At 36.7% G+C, this 25,151-nt stretch overlaps 1 protein-coding gene across 1 annotated transcript; it reads left to right on the forward strand.

Moving 5' to 3' along the window:
* Positions 1–24,066: 24,066 nt before the first annotated feature.
* Positions 24,067–24,591, forward strand: LOC118834798 (glycine cleavage system H protein, mitochondrial-like). The gene has a single exon (XM_036742238.1). It carries the CDS (start codon positions 24,067–24,069, stop codon positions 24,589–24,591), a length of 525 nt encoding a protein of 174 aa, XP_036598133.1.
* Positions 24,592–25,151: the final 560 nt, after the last annotated feature.

Here is a 25,151-nt window from a genome sequence, read left to right on the forward strand (position 1 = left end):
GCAAGTTTGAAATAAGGACTGTGAACATAAAATGCACATTGGACATTTCCTACTCTAAACCTTTTTTAAATTGGTTACCAAAGCTCATAAATATTCTTTTGACCCACTGATGCCTGCAGTGTTTATAGAGAAACTAACCATATGCCCAAACTTAGCTCTGTGTTTATTTCTGTTTCATTGATACTGCTTTTATTGCTCTTATTTATAGTAATTAGAAAATAAAATTTCATTTTTTTTGTAAATCTTAGCCAGTTTTTACCTTATATTTCCATATTATTAATAACTTACACATAATTCAAAGAAAATTGTGTATATTCAATCATGATTTTTTTCACCCTACAAAAGTAGAAAAGATACCCACAGAGGTCAGAAATGAGCTCTTTGCTTGAAAAGATTAAAAGAGAGGAATGTCTGTAATGAGATGATATTCACTACTAATAAATATAAAATAACATACACAGGAAAAAATTAATAACTAGCATACAAATCAGGTTTTATATAGTGGTAATCCTGAAGACCTAAAATGTCCTGGGTAGAATAAAATATCTACCTCAGTTTCATGTATTTAAAGCTGTTTTGAGATCAAAGATTTAAAAGTGCTCATGTTAATTTCCTTGTAAGATTAGGCAACATTGTCAACCAAATTCTCCCTCTCCCTTTCAACAAACACTTACCAAAATTCTGCTCTGTGCAAAATATCAGGTTAGGCTTTGGACACGGACACACACACACACACACACACACACACACACACACCCCATTCCTATTTTCAATGAGCCTATTTATTAAGTTGGTGATATGGGAATACTAACTACTGAGGGGAGTTGGAAAGGCTTCTTGTAGGAAGTGGAACCCACGTTAAAACTTGGATGGACGAAGATAATTACTGGCAAAATTGAAGGTAAGCATCCCAGATATGGAGAATAATCTGTGCTACACAGACAGGGAGCTCTTATAGGATCATGGACTTAATAATAATCTACTCCAACCTCTTTATTTTTATTGTTGTTGGTTACGTTAATTTCTTTTTCAATTGTCAAAAATGTATTTTCTCTCTTTTTCTCCTGCTATTTTCTACACTGTAGGGTGGGAGGGTGGTGGAGGGGGAGGGTGTTACCTGCAATTATCATGCACTATTATTCATAGTAAAGCAAAATTAAATCCTATGTTGGCTGTGTCCGAAAATGTATATCTCATTCTGCATATTAGTCCCTCACTTCTCTTCCAGGAGGAGGGTAGAATTCTTCAACATTAGTTGTCCGGAATCATGGTTGATCACTCCATTAAGCAAAGATCTTAAGTCTTTCAAAATTTGGCAACCTTCCCCCCTCTGCCTCCACCAAAGCTATTGTTTTAGTAGAAATCGTTCTCCTGATTCTTCTCATTTCACTCTGTACTCATTCATGTAAGGCTTCTTAGATTTCTTTGTAACAATCTCTTTCATCATTTCTTATAGCATAATTGTATCACATTACATTTATATAACATAATTTGTTCAGGAATTGGCCAAATAATGAGCACTCCCTTAATTTCTAGTTCTTGGCCATTACAAAATGATCTGATATAAATACTTTTGTACATAGGATTTTTTCCTCTTTCTTTTATCCCTTTGGGTTATAGCCCTGGCAGTTATATTGCTAAATCAAATATACAAAGTTTGGTAACACCAGGGGCATTGTTCCAAATTGTTTTCCAGAATGACTGTACCAATTCATAGCTCTCAGTCCGAGTTCCCTGATCTGTAAAATGGGGATGATAAAAGAGTCTATCTCTCAATGATGTTGTAAGGATCAAATTACATAATATTTGCAAATGAATTTGCAAAACTTGAAGCTATATATAGATGCTAGCCATTTATTATTACTAAAATTATTATTATCATTAATAATTCTGGCATGTTTTTTTATCTGCTTTGGTTTTTGCATATGACTCTTGTTTTAGAAAATTCATTAAATCCTTTTTTAAAAATAAATTATGTTCACCTTATTGGGAGCAAGTTTGAAATAAGGACTATGGACATAAAATGCATCAGTATTTTTGTTTTTTTCATAGCTGCTACAACATTTGTTATTTCCCCCTTTTGCCAACTTTGTCAATCTGATGGGTTCAAAGTGGAAACTCCTAGTGGCTTTAATTTGCATTTGTCTAATTATTAGCAGGGCAGCTAGGTGGTGCAATGGATAGAACACCTGGCCTGGAATCAGGAAGACCTGAGTTAAAATCCTGCATCAGACACTGGTTGTGTGACCCTGGGCAAGTCACTTAACCTTGTTTGTCCCAGTTTCCTCATTGTAAAATGAGCTGGAGACGGAAATGAAAACTACTCCAGTATTTTTGCCAAGAAAACTGAAACGGTGTCACAAAGAGTCAGATATGACTAAAATGACTGAACAACAAAATCATCAGCAGTTTGGAGCATTTTTTCACATAGCTATAGAGAGGTCAGATATATCTTGTGGAGATCTGTCTGTTCATATCCTTTGACCACTTAATCACAAGAGGAATAACTTATTCCTATAAATTTGGATAAGTTTTTTGTATATATTGGAAGTGAGACTTTTTTCAGAGAGATTTAGAGCAAGTACCTCTCCCTCACTTATTTTAACTGTTTTTTTTTTCCTGATCTCAGCTACACTGGATCTATCTGCACATTTTTTTAAATGTACATTTTATCTTTTGTGATGCTTTCTACTGCTTTATTGGTCACAAATTCTTCCCCTGAAATATAATTCCTTCCTTCTTTCTATTTGTTTATGATGTGATCTTTTATAACTAGTTCATATAAGCATTTGGAACTTATCTTGGCATAGGATATGAGGTGTTGATATAAACTTAATTTCTGCCAGACTTCTGTTTACTTTTCCTCAACAGAATTTCTTTTTACAACTAGTAAGTCCTTATCCCAGTGGCTGGGGTCTTTGAGATTATTGGACACTAGACACTAAGTTCACTTGTTTTAGAATGATGCATACATAATCCATTCTACTGATAAACACCTTTATTTTTTAACCGGTACTAAATTGTTTTGATGATTACTGATTTTTAGTGTGGTTTGAGAGGTGATACTGCTAGTTACCCTTCCTTCCCACCTTTTTTTCCTCAGTTTCCCCTGAGACACTTCATTAGGTTCCTCCAGAAAATTGTTATTGTTTTTCTAGTTCTATAAACCAATCCTTTGAGAGTTTGGTTGGTATGACAAGTAAGCAAATTAATTTAGATAATATTGTCACTTATGTTTTATTGGCTTAGCCTACCTCTGAGCAACTAATATTTTTCCAATTCAAAGAAAATTGTGTATATTCAATCAAATACCAAGTATTTGATATAGTCTATAATTGTTTTAAAGAAAATTTCTCTTTTTATCTCATTCTGCTGGGTTTGGCTGATAATATATTGAAATTCTGGTTATATATGAGGATTTATTTTATGTCCTGCAAATTTGATGAAGTTATTAATTTTTTAAAGCAATTTTTAGTTCACTCTCCTGGGCTCTCTACAAACACCAGCATATTTCTTGCAAAAAAAGCAGTAATTTTGATTTTTGCCTATGCTTTCTCAATTTATTTTTCTTATTTTCTTGGTACCACTAGCATATATATAGCACTATATAAAACAGTAATGATTCTAATGGTATCTTTACTTCATTCTTGATCTTATTGGAAAAGATGCTAGTTTATCACTATTATGTATAATGGTGGCTATTAATTTGGGTATGTTTGCTATTTTGGCTATTTATGATGGAAAGCATCATTTTGTTTGTAAGTTTTCTAATGTTTATAACAGAAATTTGCATTGTATTTTGTCAAAATCTTTTCGTCTATATAACCACATGATTTTTTTTGTTTTACTTGCTATTAACATGGTCAATTGTATTTAGAATTTTGCTAATATTAAACTAACTATAAATTGCAGTCATAAATCCACCACGGTCATAGTTTATATATCTATATCTATATATGTATGTACACGTATACACACATGTATATATTTTGATATGTTGCTGTAGTCTCTTTGCTAATATTTTGTTCAACATTTTTGTGTCAATGTTCATTAGGGATATTGGTCTATTGTTTTCTTTCTCAGTTTAGGGATAAAGAACATATTTGTATGATAGAAGAAATTTAGTAGGATCCCCTATTTTACTATTTTTTCAATTAGTTTATATAGTACTGGAATTTATTATTCTTTGTATCTTTGATAAAATTTACTTGAATCTTTCTGGTCTCAGGTCTCCTCCCATGCCTTGGGGGATCTTATTATTTTTGTTTATCTTATTTTTTTGGCTCATTCAGTTTCTTTTAATGTGATTGGCTCGTTTATATTCTCTAATTCTGGTTTGGTTAATCCAAATCTCTCTTTTTTCAGGTGCAGAAATTGAGGCACAAAGATCTTAAGGGTCTTGCCCAATGTTACATAAGTAGTAAATTAAGTGCCAAAACTGGTGGCATCAAATCCAGTCTTTGTCTACTGCACCATGAAATGGCATACTATGTATAGAAAACAGCAAATTGCTATAGGCTAATTTGCTTGGGTCATAAAATCCATGATTAGGAATAATGCCAAAAAGCAAAACAAACAAGCAAATAGTCTGGAAAGATAGGTTAGAACTAGAACCAGGTTGGGAAGGGCTTTAAGTGCTAAATAGAGCAATTTATATTTTATCCTGGAAGCAGCAGGGAACCATTCAAACTTTGTGAACCAAGAAGCCACGTGACCAAATATGTGCATCAATGTGGAAGCTTTGTGTGAGAGATATATTAGAGAGGGGAGAGAATGGAAGGAGGGAGAAAATGTAGGAAGTCTTACAACATATTTGCTAAAACACTCTAAATAATGACAAGAAAACAAACAACAAACACAAGAAAACCTCTCAATGTTCTGTATATACTAGGTTAGTATCTATTTAAAACAATAGATTTTTTTTTTTGTTAAAAGTTAGTTTAACTCTTAATGTGGATGTATATGATAATTGTCCAATCTGGTAAACTATCCTAGGAAATATACTATACATACAGTCACTTATGCACCACATATTCATCCCAACAGGGACATGTATTTGAATGTCCTTTATGAAACTGAAAGAGAGAGACCAAGATTCCATCCCTAACGTACCAGTCATTTTAACTTCTTCCATATAATTTGGCAAAGGGTATGTCTCCTCAGTCTTCTCAATGATTTGATAACATGCCAGCATTTGAACTTATAGGTGACCCCTATCAGGGTGCCTGCCACATTTTGTGGATCCACTGAAAGTTTTTCATAATACCTTTATGGATTAAGAATAACAGAGCTAAATGATATTAAGTGCCAGCCAGAATAAAAATGAAGGAAATTTTTTTTCTAGAAAATAGTTAAGGTACAATGAGTATTTGGAATTTATTAGGTTTCTTTAGGATTTATTTCATCCAAATGAAATACTAAGAACCAAAAAAAGTTTCCACATTAACCTGCAGACATCATTTTCATGGATTTAGACTAGGGGAAAAGGAAAGGCTGTCTACTAGGAGGTTGTTTCTATGATTAATTTTTGTTCTTATGATTTTATTGGAGTGGGGAACTCCTTGGTGTATCAACAAAGCAGATTGACTCCTTTCCTCCAACTTAGAGGTTAAGAGAATTGCCTGGAGGCATTGAAGGGTTCCCTGTCTTGAAGATGGTCACAAAACTAGAATTCTATACTGTCTCTCCAGTTTATGACACTATTTTTCAACAGAAAACATGCTGTAGTGAAAGAAAGATTGAACTAAGGCCATAGGACCTTAGTCTGAACCTTTGTTCTATCACTGATTACTTGTGTGATCTTGTGAAAGTCACTTCTTTGGGATTCACTTTTTTCTTTTGTAAAGGGAAGGAATGGAACTAAATGATTTTTAAGGTTCTTTCCAGATCCACAGCCTATTTATTCTCACATTAAATGAATGAGTTGCTTGATATGATGTAGTAGTCAAAACTTCTTCAAGAAAATTGTCATCAAGAAGAATTTTTGAGACAAAGCACCCAATACTCCATGTCATTTTGACATGCTCCAAATAAACTGTGATCCTAGCCATTTTTCTGAATTTTAGTGACCTTTCTACTTTGTCTTCTAAGGAATTTCCTCATTTGCCAGAAAATTCTTATATTTATAGTGGGTATATTCTAAGAGGTGATAGATACTTCTCTATGTAGACACTCCCTTTAAGTAAATTTCTAAATTTAAGTAAATATATTTTAGGTCTCAGTGACTTATGCAATGTCTGTTGTTGGTCAACCTTGAGGAATTAAAAAAAAAACAGAAATAGTTTTATTGGCACAAATCCCACATGAAGCTTTAGCTTTTATCTAACTGCAATTTTTGTCATTGTTTACTCCTCTTATTTTGGTGTATACTATATGTAAGTGGCAAATGAGAACTTCCATGTAGCCCAATGATAACACCAGGGGGAAAAATCTGGTGATACCTATTATTGGTTTTACCACTAAATTGTTTCTCTCAGCCTCAACTAGTCTCTTCCATGGCCTCATTCTGCTTATTTGCACTACAAGGACCCTTCTTCATCTTGAATAGGTTAATTTTATCTCAGACAATTCTAGACACTTTCTCATTATCTGACTCCCCTAAAGGCTCGGGGACTCACTAAATACCCTAAAATGCTAGGGTGTTAGTGTAATAAAATGCTTATAACATTGATTTGCAGAGTGTCCCAACAGGAATCTCACCAGGACAAGGAGCTTCATGCTCTGAACCCTTTCTTTTCTTCCATTTGCATACTGTGCTGAGACTCTAGACTGAAGTGAAATATCTTCTAATTCTTATAAAGAGAGAAATCCGTGTAAAAAGATCCATTATTAGAGTAAGGGTATATTGAGAAACACACAGGAGTCTTGCATTTATTCAGGATCGTGTAAGGGGAGAGGGAGAGATGTACTCATCAAGATTTTTTTTTCTTTTCTTACCTTAATTTACCTTATAACATGGATTTCTAAGTGAAGGAAGAAAGATCTAGATGTGATTTTGCTAATGAATGTGTGATGACTTTGCAGTGACACAGAGAGGTGAAACTAGACCATTTTGTCATTTTGAGTTGAATGTAAAAGGGCATCAGAGAGCTAGGCGCTAATGGGCCCTTTATCTGAGAATCAGTTGAGACTGAACCTAAGATACCATGTTCATCTTAGGCTCCTCATTACTTAAAAGACATATACAAATTACAAGGACTTCAGAGAAGAACAACAGAAAAGATTAAGGCAAAGAGCATGGAGGAAGAGAATCACAGAGGAAGATTAAAGGAGCTAAAGATCTTTGTGTTCTCTAAGGAACAACAAAGTCGGCAAATGGTAATGGTCCACAAATCCACTCCAAGGAGGATGGCAAATGATGAACATAGCTGAAAGAGATAGTGGGATGAAATCTAATTTAATCTGAATAATTGTGGTGGGGGTGGAAATCCTTTATCTTGAGTTTGATAATTTGTGGAATCGTTTCTTTGTAAGGTGATGACTATGTAATTAAAAAAACACAGCAGACTAATTGCTAATAGGTAGCACTTGTATAGTTTTTTAAAGGTTTACAAGACATTTTATATATATTAATTCATTTGATCTTCAACAACCTCGTGAAATAGGTGCTGTATTATCCTTTATTTTACAGATGAGGAAACTGAGATAGAGAGATTAAAAGGGCTGCCCAGGGTCACACAGCTAGCATCTCAGGCAGGATTTAAATTTAGGTCTTCCTGACACTAAGTCCAATGCTCTGTCCACTTGGCTACCTTAAAAAAACTCTGTAGAGAATTCAGCAATATAATTTTAATTACCATCTGTAGCCTTTTCTTTACATAATAATGTGTTGCCGTATACATAAAAATGGTTCTTGTTTATATAAAACTTTGAAATGTATTAGTTGCCCAGATAAGAGATTGTGAAAATATGAGCTGTATCCATTTGACATTTAAGGGGTTGGAATTTTCAGAATGACTTGTGACAGTCACTTGAACTTAGGCCTTCTTACATCAGTTCCAGCACTTTATTTACTATATCAAGGCTCGTGGAACACTTGGTGCTTTGAGACCATGCTGTGCTGCAACAGGCAGTCTTCATAAAAGAAGAAAGTGGCTTGGGATATTGGAGGAAGAAATGGAACTGAATTGCCTATAGCATAAATTTAGGGGTAGTACGGTAAGCCGTCCCCCAGTAAGAGAAAGTGTAGAAACAGATTCATGCTAGAACAGCTTTTGGTGAGAGAGTAGAGATTAATTCTACATGCTCTATTATTCTTCCTTTAAATAAGACCTTAGGGAAGGGGCTAAAAGAAATCCTTTCTTTTCTTGTCAAGATAGATTTTACCTATTGCTAACTTGTCACAACTAGAAGAAACTGCCATCTTCTGTATGAAGAGAAAACATACTGTGTTGGAAGAAGAAAATTTGCACTAACTCAAATTTCTTCCACAAATGTGGGCTTACTATGCCATTTCAGAGAATTTCTTGAGGCACAGAGAAGTTAGGTAACTTCTCCATGAACACACAGCTAGTGAGTGAGTGAGTCAGTATTCGAACCCATGTTTACTTAATGACAAATTAATTACTCTAGCCACTACATCATGCTCCAGAAGTTGCCATTAAAAAAGTGAGGGCAAATGTTGATAACCTAAGGAGTTGTAAGCTTACATGTAGTAAGACTTCATACTTCAAGACTCTCATTAGTACATGATTTTATTAATATGGGTATCTCTTTCATCAGTGAAGATTACAATTCACCCATTCCTTCTAATCTTGTGGGATTCTAATCTATATGTTCTGTAAATCATCGAGAGAGGACTGACACCTTATGCTAGAGACTTTTCTCTGTTTCTTTTAATGCTTCATGGAGCCAGTGCAGTAATCGGGCTCTCCTTTATTCTGACAACATGATCTTCTCGTGTCACATATGTCCTCAATGACAACTTGCATAAGATCAAGATAGTTGTCTTGCATTTGCCACTTATAGTACATATTAGCATTATAGGATATAGAATTAGAGCTAAAAGGAACCTTTGATACATTCAAGTCCATCTGCTTCATTTTATAGATCAAGAAACTGTCAACAGAAATTTTGAGAAACAACATTCTGAATGATCAATTTATTAGCTAAACTAGCAGTAACCAATAAATTGGGTCTATGGTCTGTCAATAACCAAAGACCCCTAGGAATGAGGGTCTTTTATGGTGATTAACAGGAGGATAGAGTAAGATCTCAAGCAACATAGGTGTGGCTTCTTCTGATTGGCCAGAAAATAAAAACCATCTAACACCATCTTGATATTTCAATTGTTCGCAACTCTCTTTCTGAAACCTCCCCCTTTAACACAGACAAGATGTGATTTGGGTCACAAGACAAAGATGAAAGAATTTCTATTGGCGGTCTGCGGCTAGGTGGATACAGCTCCAGGCCTGAAGTAAGGAAGACTCATCTTTGTGAGTGCAAATTTGGTCTCAGACACTTACTAACTATGTGACCCTGGGCAAATCTCTGAACCCTGTTTGCCTCAATTTCCTCATCTGCAAAATGAGCTGGAGAAGGAAATGGTGAATTATTTGAGTATCTTTGTCAAGAAAACCCAAAATGGGGTGATAAGAAGTAGTTGTTCAATGAGGAGGTAGGATAAATGTCATCTCAATTCCTCCCCATTACATCACTGTGAGATGAGATCAGTCTTTGGGTGATGGGATTATTCTAGAGAGATGGTAGTTTAAATTGATGAGATTTGACCTTTAAGGTTAATTTCTCCAGAATGGGAGTGGTGGGTGAAGTTATGAAGGTAAGGAAAAAAAAGGGGGTTGGGAATATTAAATCTAGCTTGATTAAGTCTTAAACTATAATTAAAAATCAATTTTCAGTTTCACAAAACTGAAACAAAGAGAGGCTGTGTGACTTGCCCAGATTTACACAGCTAGTAAATGTCTATGGCCACATTTGAACTCAGGACATCCAAAATACAAGTCCAGGGCACCATCCAATATTCCATGCTGCCTCCAAATAAATCGTGAGGAACCTGTCTTGAGAGACTAATAAAGACATCAGTCTTTCCTGTCCATCTTGCACCACTTACTAGTGAATGCTATGTAAATGTGGCAAGTCTGCCAGCGCACTTGAGAAATGAGAGCTAGACCATGCAAAAAGCTTGTGTATCTTAGAAAGTCTTATAAAATAGCTATCTGGATTTCTAGTAAGAATGCAAATATTGAAGAAATGGGCACTACAGTTTTCTTCTGTGTTCTTTTAGAAGGAAAAAAAAATGTGTCTTGCTTTAAGACTTCAGGTCAAGTTTCATGCTAACCATCTATGCCACACAACCACCAATACATTCAGATAAAAACATGACATAACACAAAAATTACTTCCAAGCTTTCCTTTTATATACCTAACAAGCCCTGCTTCTAGGATGTGGCAAGAATGTTTCTTCAGTTTTTCATTTCTTAAGAATTCCAGGACAGTAACTGATTAGCAAGAGGTTGGTTATAGAATTAGAATGTCTTCCCTTTTTTTTCCAAATTCTCAAGACCTTTAGTAAGGATAAATGAAACACTTTTATCCATTTTCCCAAGGACCTAGGAGTCATAAATATTTTTCCCTTTAGGGATATTTAGGTATCCTCTATAGATGTGTAACTCTGGGAGAGAGAGAAGGCCCTTCTCAGTGGTTTAAGATCATGAAGGAAAAGAGCAAAAAAAAAAAAAAAAAGAATGCAGCTATATGATCATACAGAAAAAATAGGTGTTGTGAGACAAATGACCAACATAAATTTAGGCATTCTAATCATTCTTTAGCAGAGCTTTCCTTATCTAATTGCTGCATACTGGGTGGCAGTTGCCAGGAAATATCTACATGTTTCTCTGGTTGGAAGAAGAGCAGGCAAATATATTTTTTTAAAAAGGGCCTTTGATCAAGAGGTTTACAACTTCCCTTGAGGTCTCATACTGCAGAGGTAGTTGGATTTAAATTTTTTGTTGATCATGGTGGGGAAAGGAGATGTGTTTATCAAACACAGCTAAATAAAATGGAAAGTTCTATGGAATCAAATGCAAAAAGCCTGAGGTTAGGTGCCTTGTTAATCATACAGGGCAAAAAAAATCATAGAATCATTTATTTAGTGCTGAAAGGGATCTTCCATGTCATCTAGTCCAGCCCCTTCATTTAACAGATGAGGAAAATGAGACCCAGAGAGATTACGAGACTTGGCCAAGATCTATCAACACCAGGGGCAGCAATTGAACCCAGTTCCTCAGACTCCAGAGTCACTGCTTTTTTCATTGCATCATGTTGTACATATGTTACTTCTAAGAGAATGCAATCACATGTTAACTTTTACAAATGAAAGCTAAAATTTTCAGTTAAAAACCCATAAATAACACTTATGTCCTCACATAAATTTTGTACTGTGTTGTAAATTCTGCTAGGTTGCACAGTGGTTAGAGTACTGGGTGTGGAGTCAGGCAGACCTCAGTTCAAAGCCAGCCTCAGACTCTTAATAGCTGTGTGATCCTGACCAAGTCATTTAACTCTGTTGGCTCAGTTTCCTATCTATAAAATGTGCTGGAAGAGGAAATAACAAACCACTCCAGAATCTTTGTGAAGAAAACCCCAAATGGGGCCATGAAGAGTGGGACACTACTGAAAAAACAACTGAACAACGAAACTGAAAATGTACTTTAGCAGGAGTTAGATATTAAGGGATGACTCACAAACAAGTTGACAAAAAACAAATATGTTTCTAACACTTAGGTATTGAAATAGGAGTATTTAAATGTAGTGCTTCATTTGTATTCATTGATGAGCATAATTTATTATACAATTACAGGCAGATCTATTCAACTTCCTATGAATTTGTTGTTATTCTGCTTTCATCTACAAATGATCTTGGGATGATCTGACCTAGCTAGGTCTCATGCTAAACTCTCCAAAGGTTTATTTTCTACTTAATTACTTGTCTCTGTTTAAGATATTCCTCTTACTCATAGAACCTCAGATTTGGAAGGGATTTTATATACCACTTAATGCAACCCAAAGCTACATAGTAATTTCCTCTACAGAATTTTCAGCAAGTGGTCATCCAGCATTTGCCTGATGATCTGTTATGAAGAGAAATCCACTATCTCCTGAGGTAGCCCATTCCACTTTGGGATAGTGTTAAAAGTTAGGAAGTTCTATCATCTCTTCCCATAATATGAGTTTGTCTCCTAAGCTACTGTTGCTCTTCACAGCCATGTTTCTTTTCTTGGCAAGGAGATCTAAGTGTTTGTAAACTAAGGCTGTTTCTGAATTTCATATCCTCTTCATTGGGACATCTATTTTGCTAACTTCTATGAAAACTATAATAATTAATGTTTTATTGTCAATTTCCTAATTTTTGTTTTAAAAGATCAAGTTAGAGATTCCCCTCCACCCTCTCTTTTTCCAGACAGCATAGTTTTCTATGCTTGCAGAATCCAACAAATATTGGCAGGTTTTACAGACTTGAAAAGGTTTGAAGATAGGTCCAACAATGTATGTGTAAAGACCAGCCCTTGGAACTTTATTTAAAGGGATATGGCCACAAAGATTGGCTTCCAGGCGATGATTTTCCTTGTCAATTATAGAAATTCCAGTCCCCCAACCCTAATATGTTAAGTACTATGAGGTTATGATCTACATCAATAGAAAGAGTAGCCATGGTGATAAATACAACCACCACCGCCAAAAATGGACATAAAATTTTAAATTATTCCTTTAATAAATTTGCTGTGCTTTTCGTAGGTTATGTCATTTCCCAAACAGCTTACTTATCTCATTTCCCAGAACTTGCTCCAGACTTCTTTTCTTCTCTTCAAACTACCAAATTTAAATTTGTCTCCTCTATTTTAAAGAGATGACTGTGTCTTCTGCTATGCTAAGAAGATCAAAACTATCTGACAAGATCTTCTTTTATTACCTTCCTCCTTCAAAATTTATCCTTGTTCATCCATTCTTTTCTCTTCTTCTGTCTCCTTTTTTTGAGGAAAGAAGAGCTCCAACCAGGACTCAATTCTGAGTCCTTCTTTCTCACTATCTCTTCAATTTAATTTAATCCTGTGGGTTTAATTACCTGTATGTAGATGATTCAAATTTTATATACTTAGTTCTATTCTCTCTTCTGAGTATTGCCACTAGCTTGGTGGGGTTCCCCAGTTAGAAGTCCCATAGACATATCAAATTTAACAGATATAAAACAAATCATCTACTTCTCTCCTACCCCTACCCTTCCTCTAAATTTCCAATTTATGTTGAGGGCACCACTATCTTTTCAGTCTTTTAGGTTTGAAACTTTGAAGTTATCCTTGACACTTTATTCTGCATCTCTCCCTTTGCAGATATAACCAATAATAATAGTTGCCTAATCCTACAAATTTTACCCCCATATTATCTTTGACTTCTGTCCTTTCTGTTTTTTTTAAACTTTTCATTTTATTTTAATTTATGGAATAAAACAAGCATTTCCACAACATAGTATAATTTTAAAAAAAATGATTACACATGAAACTGCAAATTCATTGTGTAAATTTGCCATTTTAAAAAATACATAATAAAGTTATCATGTACATTTCTTTTTCCCCTCTTTTCTTTCTCCCCAACCCCCTGCTCTAAAGATGGTTACTGCTAGACACAAAGGTGTATATGTATATATGTATGGGTGCATATATATACATACATATATACATGGATATGTGCAAAATCATTCTATATATACTTTTTTTATCATTTCTTTCTGTCAATGCAGGTAGCATGTTTTTCATTCTAATTTAGGCCCTCACCTACTCTAGTGCAATAGATTTCTAATTTGTCTTTCTGACTCCTTTTCCACCCCTTCCTCCACACAGCTGAGGACTGTGCCAAAATAATCTCCCTTGTTCTATAATCTTCAGGAATATTGCTTCTAAGATGAAAAGCCAACTCAATTTCCCACTTAAGTCCTTCCCATTCTATTTCTTGCCAACCTTCTTAGATAGTTCTTTTTAATCTCTGCTCCAGTCAAACTGGGCTACTTACTGTTCCTTGAGGTTTCCTAGCATTTTACAATCCTCCACTTTACCTCAGACTACTCCTAGAATCATAGGATTATAGATGATCAGCTTTAGGACTGGAAAGGACCTTTGATTGTCCTTTAGCCCAAATCCTTGATTATATAGATGAGAAAGCTGATACTTGTAGAGATTGTGACATGCTCAAGATCGCCCAAGTAGTACAGAAAGTGGTGGAATTTGGAACTGAATGCTAATTCTCTAGTTCCAGAACCAGCAGTCTTTCACTGTCATGCAGTACTTCCCATGCAGTCTATATTGGATTATTCAGCGTTTCCCAAACGTATCTCAGTACTTACTACCTGGGTGCTTTTAACACACTGTCAACTCTGCTCAGAATATCCTTGGCACACCTCTCCCGCTCTGACATTCCATGCCATCAATCGAACTGCTACTCTTGGACCTATCTCAGATACTCCTTCATGAAGCATTCACTTATATGCAAAGCTGGGAGGGGTCTCTCTGCCTTCTTTAACTTTCCATAGCATTTGGATTTCTTAGTTCTAAATTGAAAATTTACCTGGTACTGGCTAAAAAATAAAGTGGTGGTTAGCACAATAGATCAGGTATACAATACACAATAGTAAATGCCGATAGTAATCCAGTGTTTTGAGGGCAATAATTCATCATTTCACAAAAACTGCTGGGAAAACTAGAGAACAATTTGAGAGAAACTTGGTGTAGACTAATATCTCACACTATATACCAAGATAAGCTCAAAGTGAGTACATGGTTCAGACATAAATTTTATATGTCAGATCCATGGATAAAGTAACGGTTTATAACCAAAAAAGAGATAAAGGGATTGCAAAAGGTATGAGGGATAATTTTGATTAAATTAGATGAAATTAAAAAAAAAGATTTTGCCCAAACAAAACCAATGGAGCCAAAATTAAAAGGAAAACAGGAATCTGGGAAAGGTTTTTATAACAAGTTTCTCTGATAAAGGTTTCATTTCTCAAATATATAAGGAACTGAGTCAAATTTATCAAAATAAAAGCTGTTTCCTAACTGATAAGTGGTCAAAGGATATAAACAAGCTATTTTCAGAAGAACTCAAAGTTGTCTATATTTATATAAAATGGTCTAAATAGCTTTTGATTAGAGAAATGCAAAATAAAACAACTCTGAGGTACAACCTCACTGCTATCATATTGACTAACATGACAGAAAAAGAAAGTGATAAATTCTCAAGGGAATGTGGAAAAATGGTGCAATGTGGGTAGAGCTATGAACTGGTTGAACCATCCTGCAGAACAATTTGGAAAAGGCTGACAATGTCTATACCCTTTGACCAAACAATACCGCTACTAGGTCCATATCTCAAAGAGATCAAAGAAAAAGGAAAAGGATCTATATGTACAGAAATATTCATAGTAGCTCTTTTTGTGGTGTCAAAGAATTGGAAATTGAGGGAATGCCCAGAAATTGGGTATTTGCTAAACAAGTTATAGCATATAATTTTAATGAAATACCAGAGTGCAGATGCAGAGTGAACAGAACCAGAAGATCATTGTGCCTTGCAAGAGAAATATTGTAATGATGATCAGCTGGAAATCCTTAGCTATGTTGTACCAGAAGCGAGCGAGACACACCACAGAGTATAAGTTTTAAGTGGAGAATTTATTAGCCGGCGGCCATCGGGGTACGGCACCACAAATCAATGGCAAATGTGTTGGGGTGATGGCTTGGCTTATATAGGATATGGGGGTACAGAGTAGGGGGGAAGAGGAACAAAGGTCCTGGCTGATCAAAAGATTCAGTCAGGTTATCGTACTAGTGGGATAATCTCATTTACATTCCTTGGTGGAGTCACAGAGTCCCAGGGATATCTCCCAGGAAGGGTCTATCAAGTTATCTCTCAGTGGGATAGTCCTATCTATTGACATTCCAGGAAGGAACCAAGGAGTCTCAGGGATATCTGCTAGACAGGATCTGCCAGGTTATCTCTCAGTGGGATGGTCCTATCTATTGACATTTCAGGAAGGAGTCACTGGATCCTAGGGGGCTCGTCAGTAGCTAGGGGTTACTCAGGGGTTCCTAATTTTCCTTGTATTACATTCCCCACTTTTTTTTCTTCATGGGAATTTCAAATCCTTGAAAAAAGGAACGACCTGATGGGGCATAACAATAAAATTAGGAGGCCAACCAAAATGCTAAGCAGGGGTGACAAGAAAAGGAATGCTAGGTCATTGGCCCCAGGGGAAGGCCAGACCTAGTTGGAAAGACTCAAGGAGAGTCCAAGGAGCCTCCCCAGGTACTGCACTCCAGAAATTTAAAAAATGGTATAAAACATCCCACATTTCCCAAAACATCCCACATTTCTATAAAACATCCCACATTTCCCAAAACATCCCACATTTCCCCCTTTTTGGTCAAAGGCAAACTGAAAGTTTCGCCTAAAGACCAATTAAAGGTACGGAAAAGACTCTATTTTCCACAGGGTGAAGTTTTAAAATCCCTATCTAGGTGGAGTCAGGTTTTCCCTTTTCTGTATTTGGACATCCCCAGGGATGGGCAGAAATTGTAAACTAATTGTAAGTAAGCAGAGGGAACATAATAAAAGTTCAGGAAAAACAGTCTTGGGAACACAAGGACGCAGAAGGGAAAAAAGCAGGTCTTTGCTCAGGTTCTGGTTCCGGATCCCGTGAGAAAGCCGTCTGCATCCGGTGCTGTCCCTCTCAGGCTCTTGGAACCGCAGGGCGAGGTCTTCTATAGGCCCAGATGTCCACTCCTCACAATGTTCATTTAAAGCAGTATTTTAAAATCCCAGATGCCTGATTGTAGTTATCTGGTCCCTTGATAGTAAAAGAGAGTTCTGCTTCTCTGGTTCAGATCTAGAAATTCTCAGACAATTGTAACTTACTATAACTTACAGATACCTTACAAAGGGGATATATTTTCACCTGTACCACTATCTTATACAATTTTCTTGTATTAGCATCCAATTTTAAGATCTTATTACCAAAACACACTTAACAGCTCGAATTTCCAGAATTGATAAATTTTTAGAGCCAATCATACACATCTGTACATAATTGCCTTTTTCAAAATTCGCTATGCCTTCCTTTTATTAGACATTGATCACATTACATCTTTGCCTTATTTGCTTTGCCTAATCATTTTCCCCTTTCGGAGGATGTTATCCCTATATTATTTCAATGTCTTATTGGTCATGAACCTAAGTTAAAATTGTAAGCTATTCATACCTGTATCCTATTATAATAACTCAGAGATATTTCGATATCCATCTATCTATTACCTAACAGATTTAGCATAGTGCTTACAAAACTTCTTGATAATTTAAATTTGCTATGAAAGAAACGAGGGACTATGTCATATATCTTAACAGAAGGAAAGAACTTACTTCCTTAGCTCTGTTTGATTCCAGGCACGAGTCATATCTGATAGCCAATCTTATAGTCACCAGGTGCTGAAAGCAGGGCTTAGGTGTAACCAGGTGGGGACTTTCCTTTTCAGAAAGGAAACAGCAGAGTTGGGAAATAAAGTCAGGAACATCCTACCTAGGCTGTGTCCAAGGTCGTCTTCACGACTGCTCCCAGGCAGACCCACCTAAAAAATTCTCAGCTTGTAATGCCTGGTGTGCCATTACCGGCTTCATGTGACCTAGTCCTGTAATCAGAGCTTAAGACAATATTAAATTGTAGTCCCATAAAATCTTAAATAGCAAATAAATATCCTTCAGATAAGACTGCCCAAATTTTATTGAGCTAACAATTATCAAATCAAGCTACATAACTTTTCCATCTTCTAAATACTTCCTCACACTCATCTCCAACTTACTTTGACCATCTGAAACTATCATTCTCGGGACAGGAGAGGCTTAGCTAACTCCCATTTGTCCCCAGACTTTCTTATCTGCCTTTCCTATTTTCCCTCAACCTTAATTCACCTTTCCAAATCTTTCAAACCTAGTACTAAGTCTTCTTTACATTTCAACCATAAGACAAAACAACTCATAAGTTAGTACTTTCATTGTCATAACTGTGTATACTGGGATCCCATTCCAGCTTCTTAAACCACAAAGACACAAAAAAGGGGATTTGATTTTTCGTGATAACTCATTCTAAAAGAAGGAACACTTATTAAAAAGATCTGCCATCTCATCTCCCCCTGAAGGTGGGTTCTTCTCCATCAGTTGGCAGACTTCACTAATTAAACTACCAGGCCAAACCCATCTCAAGTCTTAGTCTAATCTTATCAGTTTTTTTAAAAAGAAGCCAGGTTGGAGGCTTCTAGGCCCCTACCTTTCTCTTAATGCTGCCCCTCTCCTTTCCTTCCCTTCTGACAGGTGGGCTAAGGTGAAATTCTTTTCTTCTTATCTAAACTAAGGGCAGGGAGGAGTAAGGAATTTAGAAGGTCGTTTGGAACCTCCTTACTCAAAAAAACTTGAATAAGGCATCAAATGGGCCTTCAACCTCCCTCTCAACGCTTCTATAGATAAGCATTAATTCTAATAATTCTAATAAGGTTCTCACCCAGAAACTCTGAGAACTCACAATAGGTTTGAACTGCAACCAATTGGCTTACAGGTGGAAATTCAGCAGGCCTTCTAAAATTATACAAAAAGATTTTACAGAACATTTTTTTCAAAAGTATTTTCCCTTCTTAAAGCAAAACAACCTTCAAATGCTGGAATTCACTAAGTTGGTGCCAAATGTCCTCATTCTCAAATATTGCACAGAATTCCTAGACATTACAAAGTTCCTTAATCAAAAAGTGTTATAATGGGAGGACACTTAATTTCTATAAATTACATACTCAATTAATTAGCCTTATCACAATAATAAGGTTTACCAGGACTTAAAAAAAGCTTTTTTTTTAATAAGAATTCCTCTACACAGAAAACCACACAAGATTGATAAGAATTCATGACTAGATGGTTTCAAAAGTTCTTGTTTCAGTTAACAACCTCATCTTAACTAACTACAATTCTCAATCTAACAACATCCAGATTATAAGAGAATTATTCTCTAACAGCACAGGTAATGCGATGTTAACCAATTTGTATATAATAACTAACTTAGAAATAAGTACACCACAAGCAATTATCATGTATCTAAAACTTGAAACAGATTCCAATTAATTACCAATCTAGTGATCATAACTGAGTTGGATAAGCAAATCAAATGATTCATAACCACTAGTGGTAACATTTTAATTTCTAAGGCCCAATACTCTCTGCATTGTAAAAGATTACCACATTTTTCAATATTGCTGATACATCTGTTTGTCAAATTACACAATTTAGAAATGTACCAGTGCCCTAAACATAATTATGCATTTTAAAACTTGAAACAACCCTTTTATCAATTTAGGTGATCACATTTCTAAATCTCCTTGCACAGAGAATCTTTCATATCATTATTTGAAACTATAACTTTAAATCACCAGATATATTCTCATAATAGAAAACTTTTTCACGCAAAAAGTCTGTTCTCATGGTTAAATATCAGTATTATTAATTATTTACTTGTTATAACCACATATAACAGTTCCAAATTTTATCACATCCCTTTAAAAAAACCCAATTCACATATATCAAAATCAGATTAAAATTGCTATAATATCATTTCTTACCACACAATGGTCTTCTCAAATTTCACAATCTAAGAGAATTTTTGGGAACACAATGCAAGTTTAGAAATACAGAAACAATAATTTTCAGATGACATTTATTGCATTTCCAGATACAATATAGGAATTGTTGGTCTTATTACTTCTGATATTATATATTAATGTATTAATATATAAATACATGTAACACATATACTAATACATTAACATCCCAAATACACTTTATTTAGCTGTATATTCTTCAGCACCACTACCTTTGGCCCAGGTATAGGAACTTTTGCCTGGCCATGAATGAACTTATGAAAGAAAGAGAAACTTGATTTTGTACCCACTTTTTCCAAGCTTCATCTTATACAAAAATGCCTAAAAGGATTTTTTTTTTTGGACTCCCAAGGGAGATAAGAGCAGGAAAAAATCCCTTTTAGTTTTCTAAAGGGCTCCTCCCTAAGTGGGGCCTGGCAGCCCCTTGAGGGCAAGGCGCCTACCCTTCCAAGCACTAACTAACCAGCCCTATTTCTTTACAAGTTTCCTTTAGTTTCAGCTTTGATAACCTTTCAATGTGGAGGGTGGGGGAAGGGTGAGGCCAGGAGCAGCACATGGCAGCCAAGAGTAGAACATGGACTCCTGACTAGACAGGTAATCTCAAGCTGCTATTCTACAACCCCCTAAATTCCTTATACAGGTTTTCTATCTCTCTCTTTCACAAATTCACCTTTTAAACTTTACCACAAGGACGGGCTACAAAGGTACTCAGGGGCACAGGACTGACTGTCAGTCTGTGAATTTCAGTCCCTCTCCTCCTTTCGCCCGGTGGGGAGGGCGATTTAAGTTTTTCCCTACAGTTCTCCTGCATTCTCTTCTAATCTGATCCGGGAGGGGGGAGTTTGATTTAACTGCTCTAACCTTTACTGCAGCCCTACTGAAAAGATCTCAATGATTGTAATTCAAGTAAAACTTCACCCCTTGCTCACCCCCAAAAACCACTTTTGTACTTGAATCTAAGGGAATCCGGGACCAAGACAAATGCGAGAGTCCCGCTGAAGACTTTAACTAAGGTTTTAGCCAGAAGGCATTCATTGGGAGGAGATGTTTCCAGCAAGAGTGAGCTCCTGGAATGGATTTACAATTTCAGGAGTTCTTTCTTCCCAAATTCAACTAACCAATTTCCAAACTTTTTAACAATTTAAAACCCAGAATTTGCCAAATTTTAACCCATTCCCCGTGGTTCCACGCTGGCCAAACGGGAGCCACAAGGAAGGGAGTCTTTTTTTTTCCTGGTGGCAGCCTGATATCTCTGGCTGCCTATGTTTCAGATTTTTTTAACAAAACATAGACATTTCACAATTGACACAGACACGCTAACAGAGACGAACTCAAAACACAACAAAATTCACGGTGTGGATCGAACTGAAGGCTAAGCAGGCCCCCTCAGAGGAAAGATTTCCTCCTCAAAGATACGACCCCCAATCTCTCTCACACCTCCCGCACAAAACAGAGACCAACAGCATGGGCTAATTGGAGGCTAAACAGGTCCCCTCAGAGGAAAGAAGATAAACCAGGTTTCCTCTTCAAGGAAAACACCCCCAATCTTCCCATACCTCAAACAGACCCGGTAGCATGGGTTAACTGAGGCTAAGCAGGTCCCCTCAGAGGGAAGAAAATAAACCAGGTTCCCTCTTCAAGGAAAACACCCCAATCTTCCCACACCCAACACAAAACATATAACCAATGGCATGAGTTAACTGGGGCTAAGCAGGTCCCCTCAGAGGAAAGAAAATAAACCAGGTTCCCTCTTCAAGGAAAACACCCCAATCTTCCCACACCCAACACAAAACATATAACCAATGGCATGAGTTAACTGGGGCTAAGCAGGTCCCCTCAGAGGAAAGAAAATAAACCAGGTTCCCTCTTCAAGGAAAACACCCCAATCTTCCCACACCCCAATAGGAAGGGTGGCGTCCCAGCCCTCCTAGCTCTGTACCACAGCCTCGTCAGGGTTTAGCATGGTATCAGAGACCCAAATGGCTAGCCCCAAACCAGAAACCAAACCAGAAAAACCTTACCTCTAGAGGTCTACAAAACCAGAATTCTCCGTAGGCCGAAAAGGGACAGGTCAGCAAAGAGTCCATTCTCCGAGACCATCACTCCACATCAGAGTCCTAGGAAAAGAAATCCCCAGGAGCCGGCCCTCTGAAGTGAGAGAAGGTGGATCGGGGGCAGAGACTCCCTGCTGAGGTCCGGAATTCTGTGTGTGTCTCCAGGGCGGTAACACGAAATACCGCCGCATCTCGCTGGGGGCTCCAAAATGTTGTACCAGAAGCGAGCGAGACACACCACAGAGTATAAGTTTTAAGTGGAGAATTTATTAGCCGGCGGCCATCGGGGTACGGCACCACAAATCAATGGCAAATGTGTTGGGGTGATGGCTTGGCTTATATAGGATATGGGGGTACAGAGTAGGGGGGAAGAGGAACAAAGGTCCTGGCTGATCAAAAGATTCAGTCAGGTTATCGTACTAGTGGGATAATCTCATTTACATTCCTTGGTGGAGTCACAGAGTCCCAGGGATATCTCCCAGGAAGGGTCTATCAAGTTATCTCTCAGTGGGATAGTCCTATCTATTGACATTCCAGGAAGGAACCAAGGAGTCTCAGGGATATCTGCTAGACAGGATCTGCCAGGTTATCTCTCAGTGGGATGGTCCTATCTATTGACATTTCAGGAAGGAGTCACCGGATCCTAGGGGGCTCGTCAGTAGCTAGGGGTTACTCAGGGGTTCCTAATTTTCCTTGTATTACAGCTACTCTAATCAATACAATAATCCAAGACAATCTAAAAAAACTCATGATAAAAAATGTTATATACCTCCACAGAAAGAACTGATGAACTCTGTTTATACATTGAAGTATAATTCTTTCACTTTATTTTTCTTGCTTTTTTTCTTCCAACATGGCTAGTATGGAAATATATTTTACATGATTTCACACATATAATTGATATAATATTGCCTTCATTCTTAATGGGTGGGGGAAGGGCTACGGTGCAGCGGGAGAATTTGGAGCTCAAAATTAAAAAAAAAGTTAAGAATACATAAACAATACATTAAAAATATAATAGAAAAAATAAATTCAAAGTGTGCCTTGTAACTATCTGTTATTATGCCCTTATTACATTACAAGCTCCATGAGGACAGGGGCATTCCCTATGCATCTTTATATCTTCTGCAGTCCATGCACATGACTTAAATATAGTTGTCTTCAATGAATATTCATTGAATGCATGAATGAAAAAACTTTTGAGTGAATTCAAAGTCATTTAAAACCATTGCTTGAGATCCAAACAAACTTCTTACAAAGTGAGAACTCTCTCAATTACCTTTGCCTGCTTTTGAAATTCAAAGCAAAGTTCACAAAGCTGACTTTACTTTTAATTGATTCATTGTTTTGTTTATATTGCCTAGCACAAATCAGAAGTAACCTTGTACCAACCAAATAAGGAAAATCTCTCAAAAGTATGTTGACAACACTGAAATTAAAAAAAAATCTGAATACATCTATAGCTTTTTTTTTAAAATCTAGATTTAGCATTAATGAGATTCCATTTACTAACCAACAGTTGTATTTGATCATCTAAAAAGAATGTATCCAGGGTTTATGCTTGTAAGAGAAAGCATTGTCAATAAATACCAAACATTGGTTTTTAGAATGGAAGTGATGTGCATAAATGAGACCTATTTTTTTTCTGCTTGTATCTGAATCCTTCAAAAAGAATATACAAATATGCTTGGGTACTAGATGAAATTATAAATGAAATTATTTTTGTTTCTGGTGAGCTTGCTATCAGGGACTAAGTGAAGGACTGGGGTAATGATTTGTTTTCTGATCTGTAATTATACACAAAGATTTAGGTAATAAGTAGCAAACATGCTACCTACGTTTGGCATTGGGATTGAAGGACACCGAGGCTCTTTAATCATCTTATTTAGCGACAATCACTTTTGTTAAAGTCATTTAACTGAGAAAAAGATCTGAGAAGCATATTTACTATCTCTAGTCTCTTCCTGGTAATGATTAGAATCAGGGTGAAACATGTAACGCTCTATGTATGTCACCAAAGAAAAGATATTTCAATGCACAATTGGCCTTTAGCGGAAAGGGACTCAATTTAAATGTTTACATTCAAATGGTTTTCTTCTGTTTACAAATTCTGGGGACACTAGCCAAGACATAGTGATATTAGAAACAATGTCGGGCTGAGTTAAGCCCTTTGGGTTTTAGCTTTGCAAATGATCTTAAAACTTAGCTTTTTATACCTCACTTTCATTCATTCATTCAACACACATTTATGGTACACCTACCATGTGCAAGGTACTGTGTTAGATCTTAGAAAAAATACAGCCCTGCCCCCGGAGAAGATGGCGCTGCGAGCTGCCAGAAGCGTGCGGGCCGTGACCTCGTCCCTGTGGGCGGCAGCCGGGGCTGAGACCCCTGGGTCCCTGGTCTCGCTCGCAGCCACCCCCGTGCGCCTCCGGGCCCACCCTGGCCCATGCTCCTCTCCCTTCCTGGCAGCCGCCGGCTCCCGGGGCCTCTGCACCAGCGTCCTGCGACTCACCGTTCGAAAGTTCACAGACAAACATGAATGGATATCAGCTGAAAATGGTATTGGAACAGTGGGAATCAGCAATTTTGCACAGGAAGCATTGGGCGATATAGTTTACTGTAGTCTTCCAGAATTTGGAACAAAATTGAACAAACAAGATGAGTTTGGAGCTTTGGAAAGTGTGAAAGCTGCCAGTGAACTCTATTCTCCACTAACAGAAGAAGTAACTGAAATTAATGTAGCTCTTGCAGAAGACCCAGGACTTGTCAACAAATCTTGTTATGAAGATGGTTGGCTGATCAAGATGACTCTGAGCAACCGTCAGAACTTGATGAGCTGATGAGTGAGGATGCATATGAGAAATACGTAAAATCTATTGAGGATTGAACACTGGAACCCCAAATAAGTAAGCATAAGAATACAGCCCAGTATAGATTTGTCCTAAACTAGTGGTATATGGAAGGTTAGCAATTTTTACACTTCTGAAACAACACCATGGCATGGAAGAAAATCTGAACTACTCAGAAATGACTGGATAAAAATGCTTTTTGCTATTTGCACCTTTTGCACAACTTCTTCCTTGTAATTTCAAGTTAGTGTCTGTCTAGTTCTGAATTCATCGCATCATGTGTGGTAAAAATGAATTTTAAGATCATGTACTTCAGAGCTAGAATTTTATCTGTAAAAAGCCTTAAATCAGTAATGTAATGGCCAACTTCATCCATCACCAGTATTGTTCGAAATACATTTGGTTTTCTGTCCATGGGAATAATTTACTGAGATTGGTTAACTGGATGGTGTCAGATGCAGTACAATACCAACTTAATTTTTTAATAAACTGCTTGGCTGAAGCTATTTTATACAGATGAGGCTTCAACCTTGCAGCAGAATAGGTAATGA

This window comes from Trichosurus vulpecula, chromosome 1 (assembly GCF_011100635.1).
Source record: "Trichosurus vulpecula isolate mTriVul1 chromosome 1, mTriVul1.pri, whole genome shotgun sequence".
Taxonomy (NCBI): domain Eukaryota; kingdom Metazoa; phylum Chordata; class Mammalia; order Diprotodontia; family Phalangeridae; genus Trichosurus; species Trichosurus vulpecula.

Coding starts and splice junctions, on each gene's coding strand:
- LOC118834798 (XM_036742238.1), top strand. CDS start 24,067: ATGGCGCTGCGAGCTGCCAGAAGCGTGCGGGCCGTGACCTCGTCCCTG.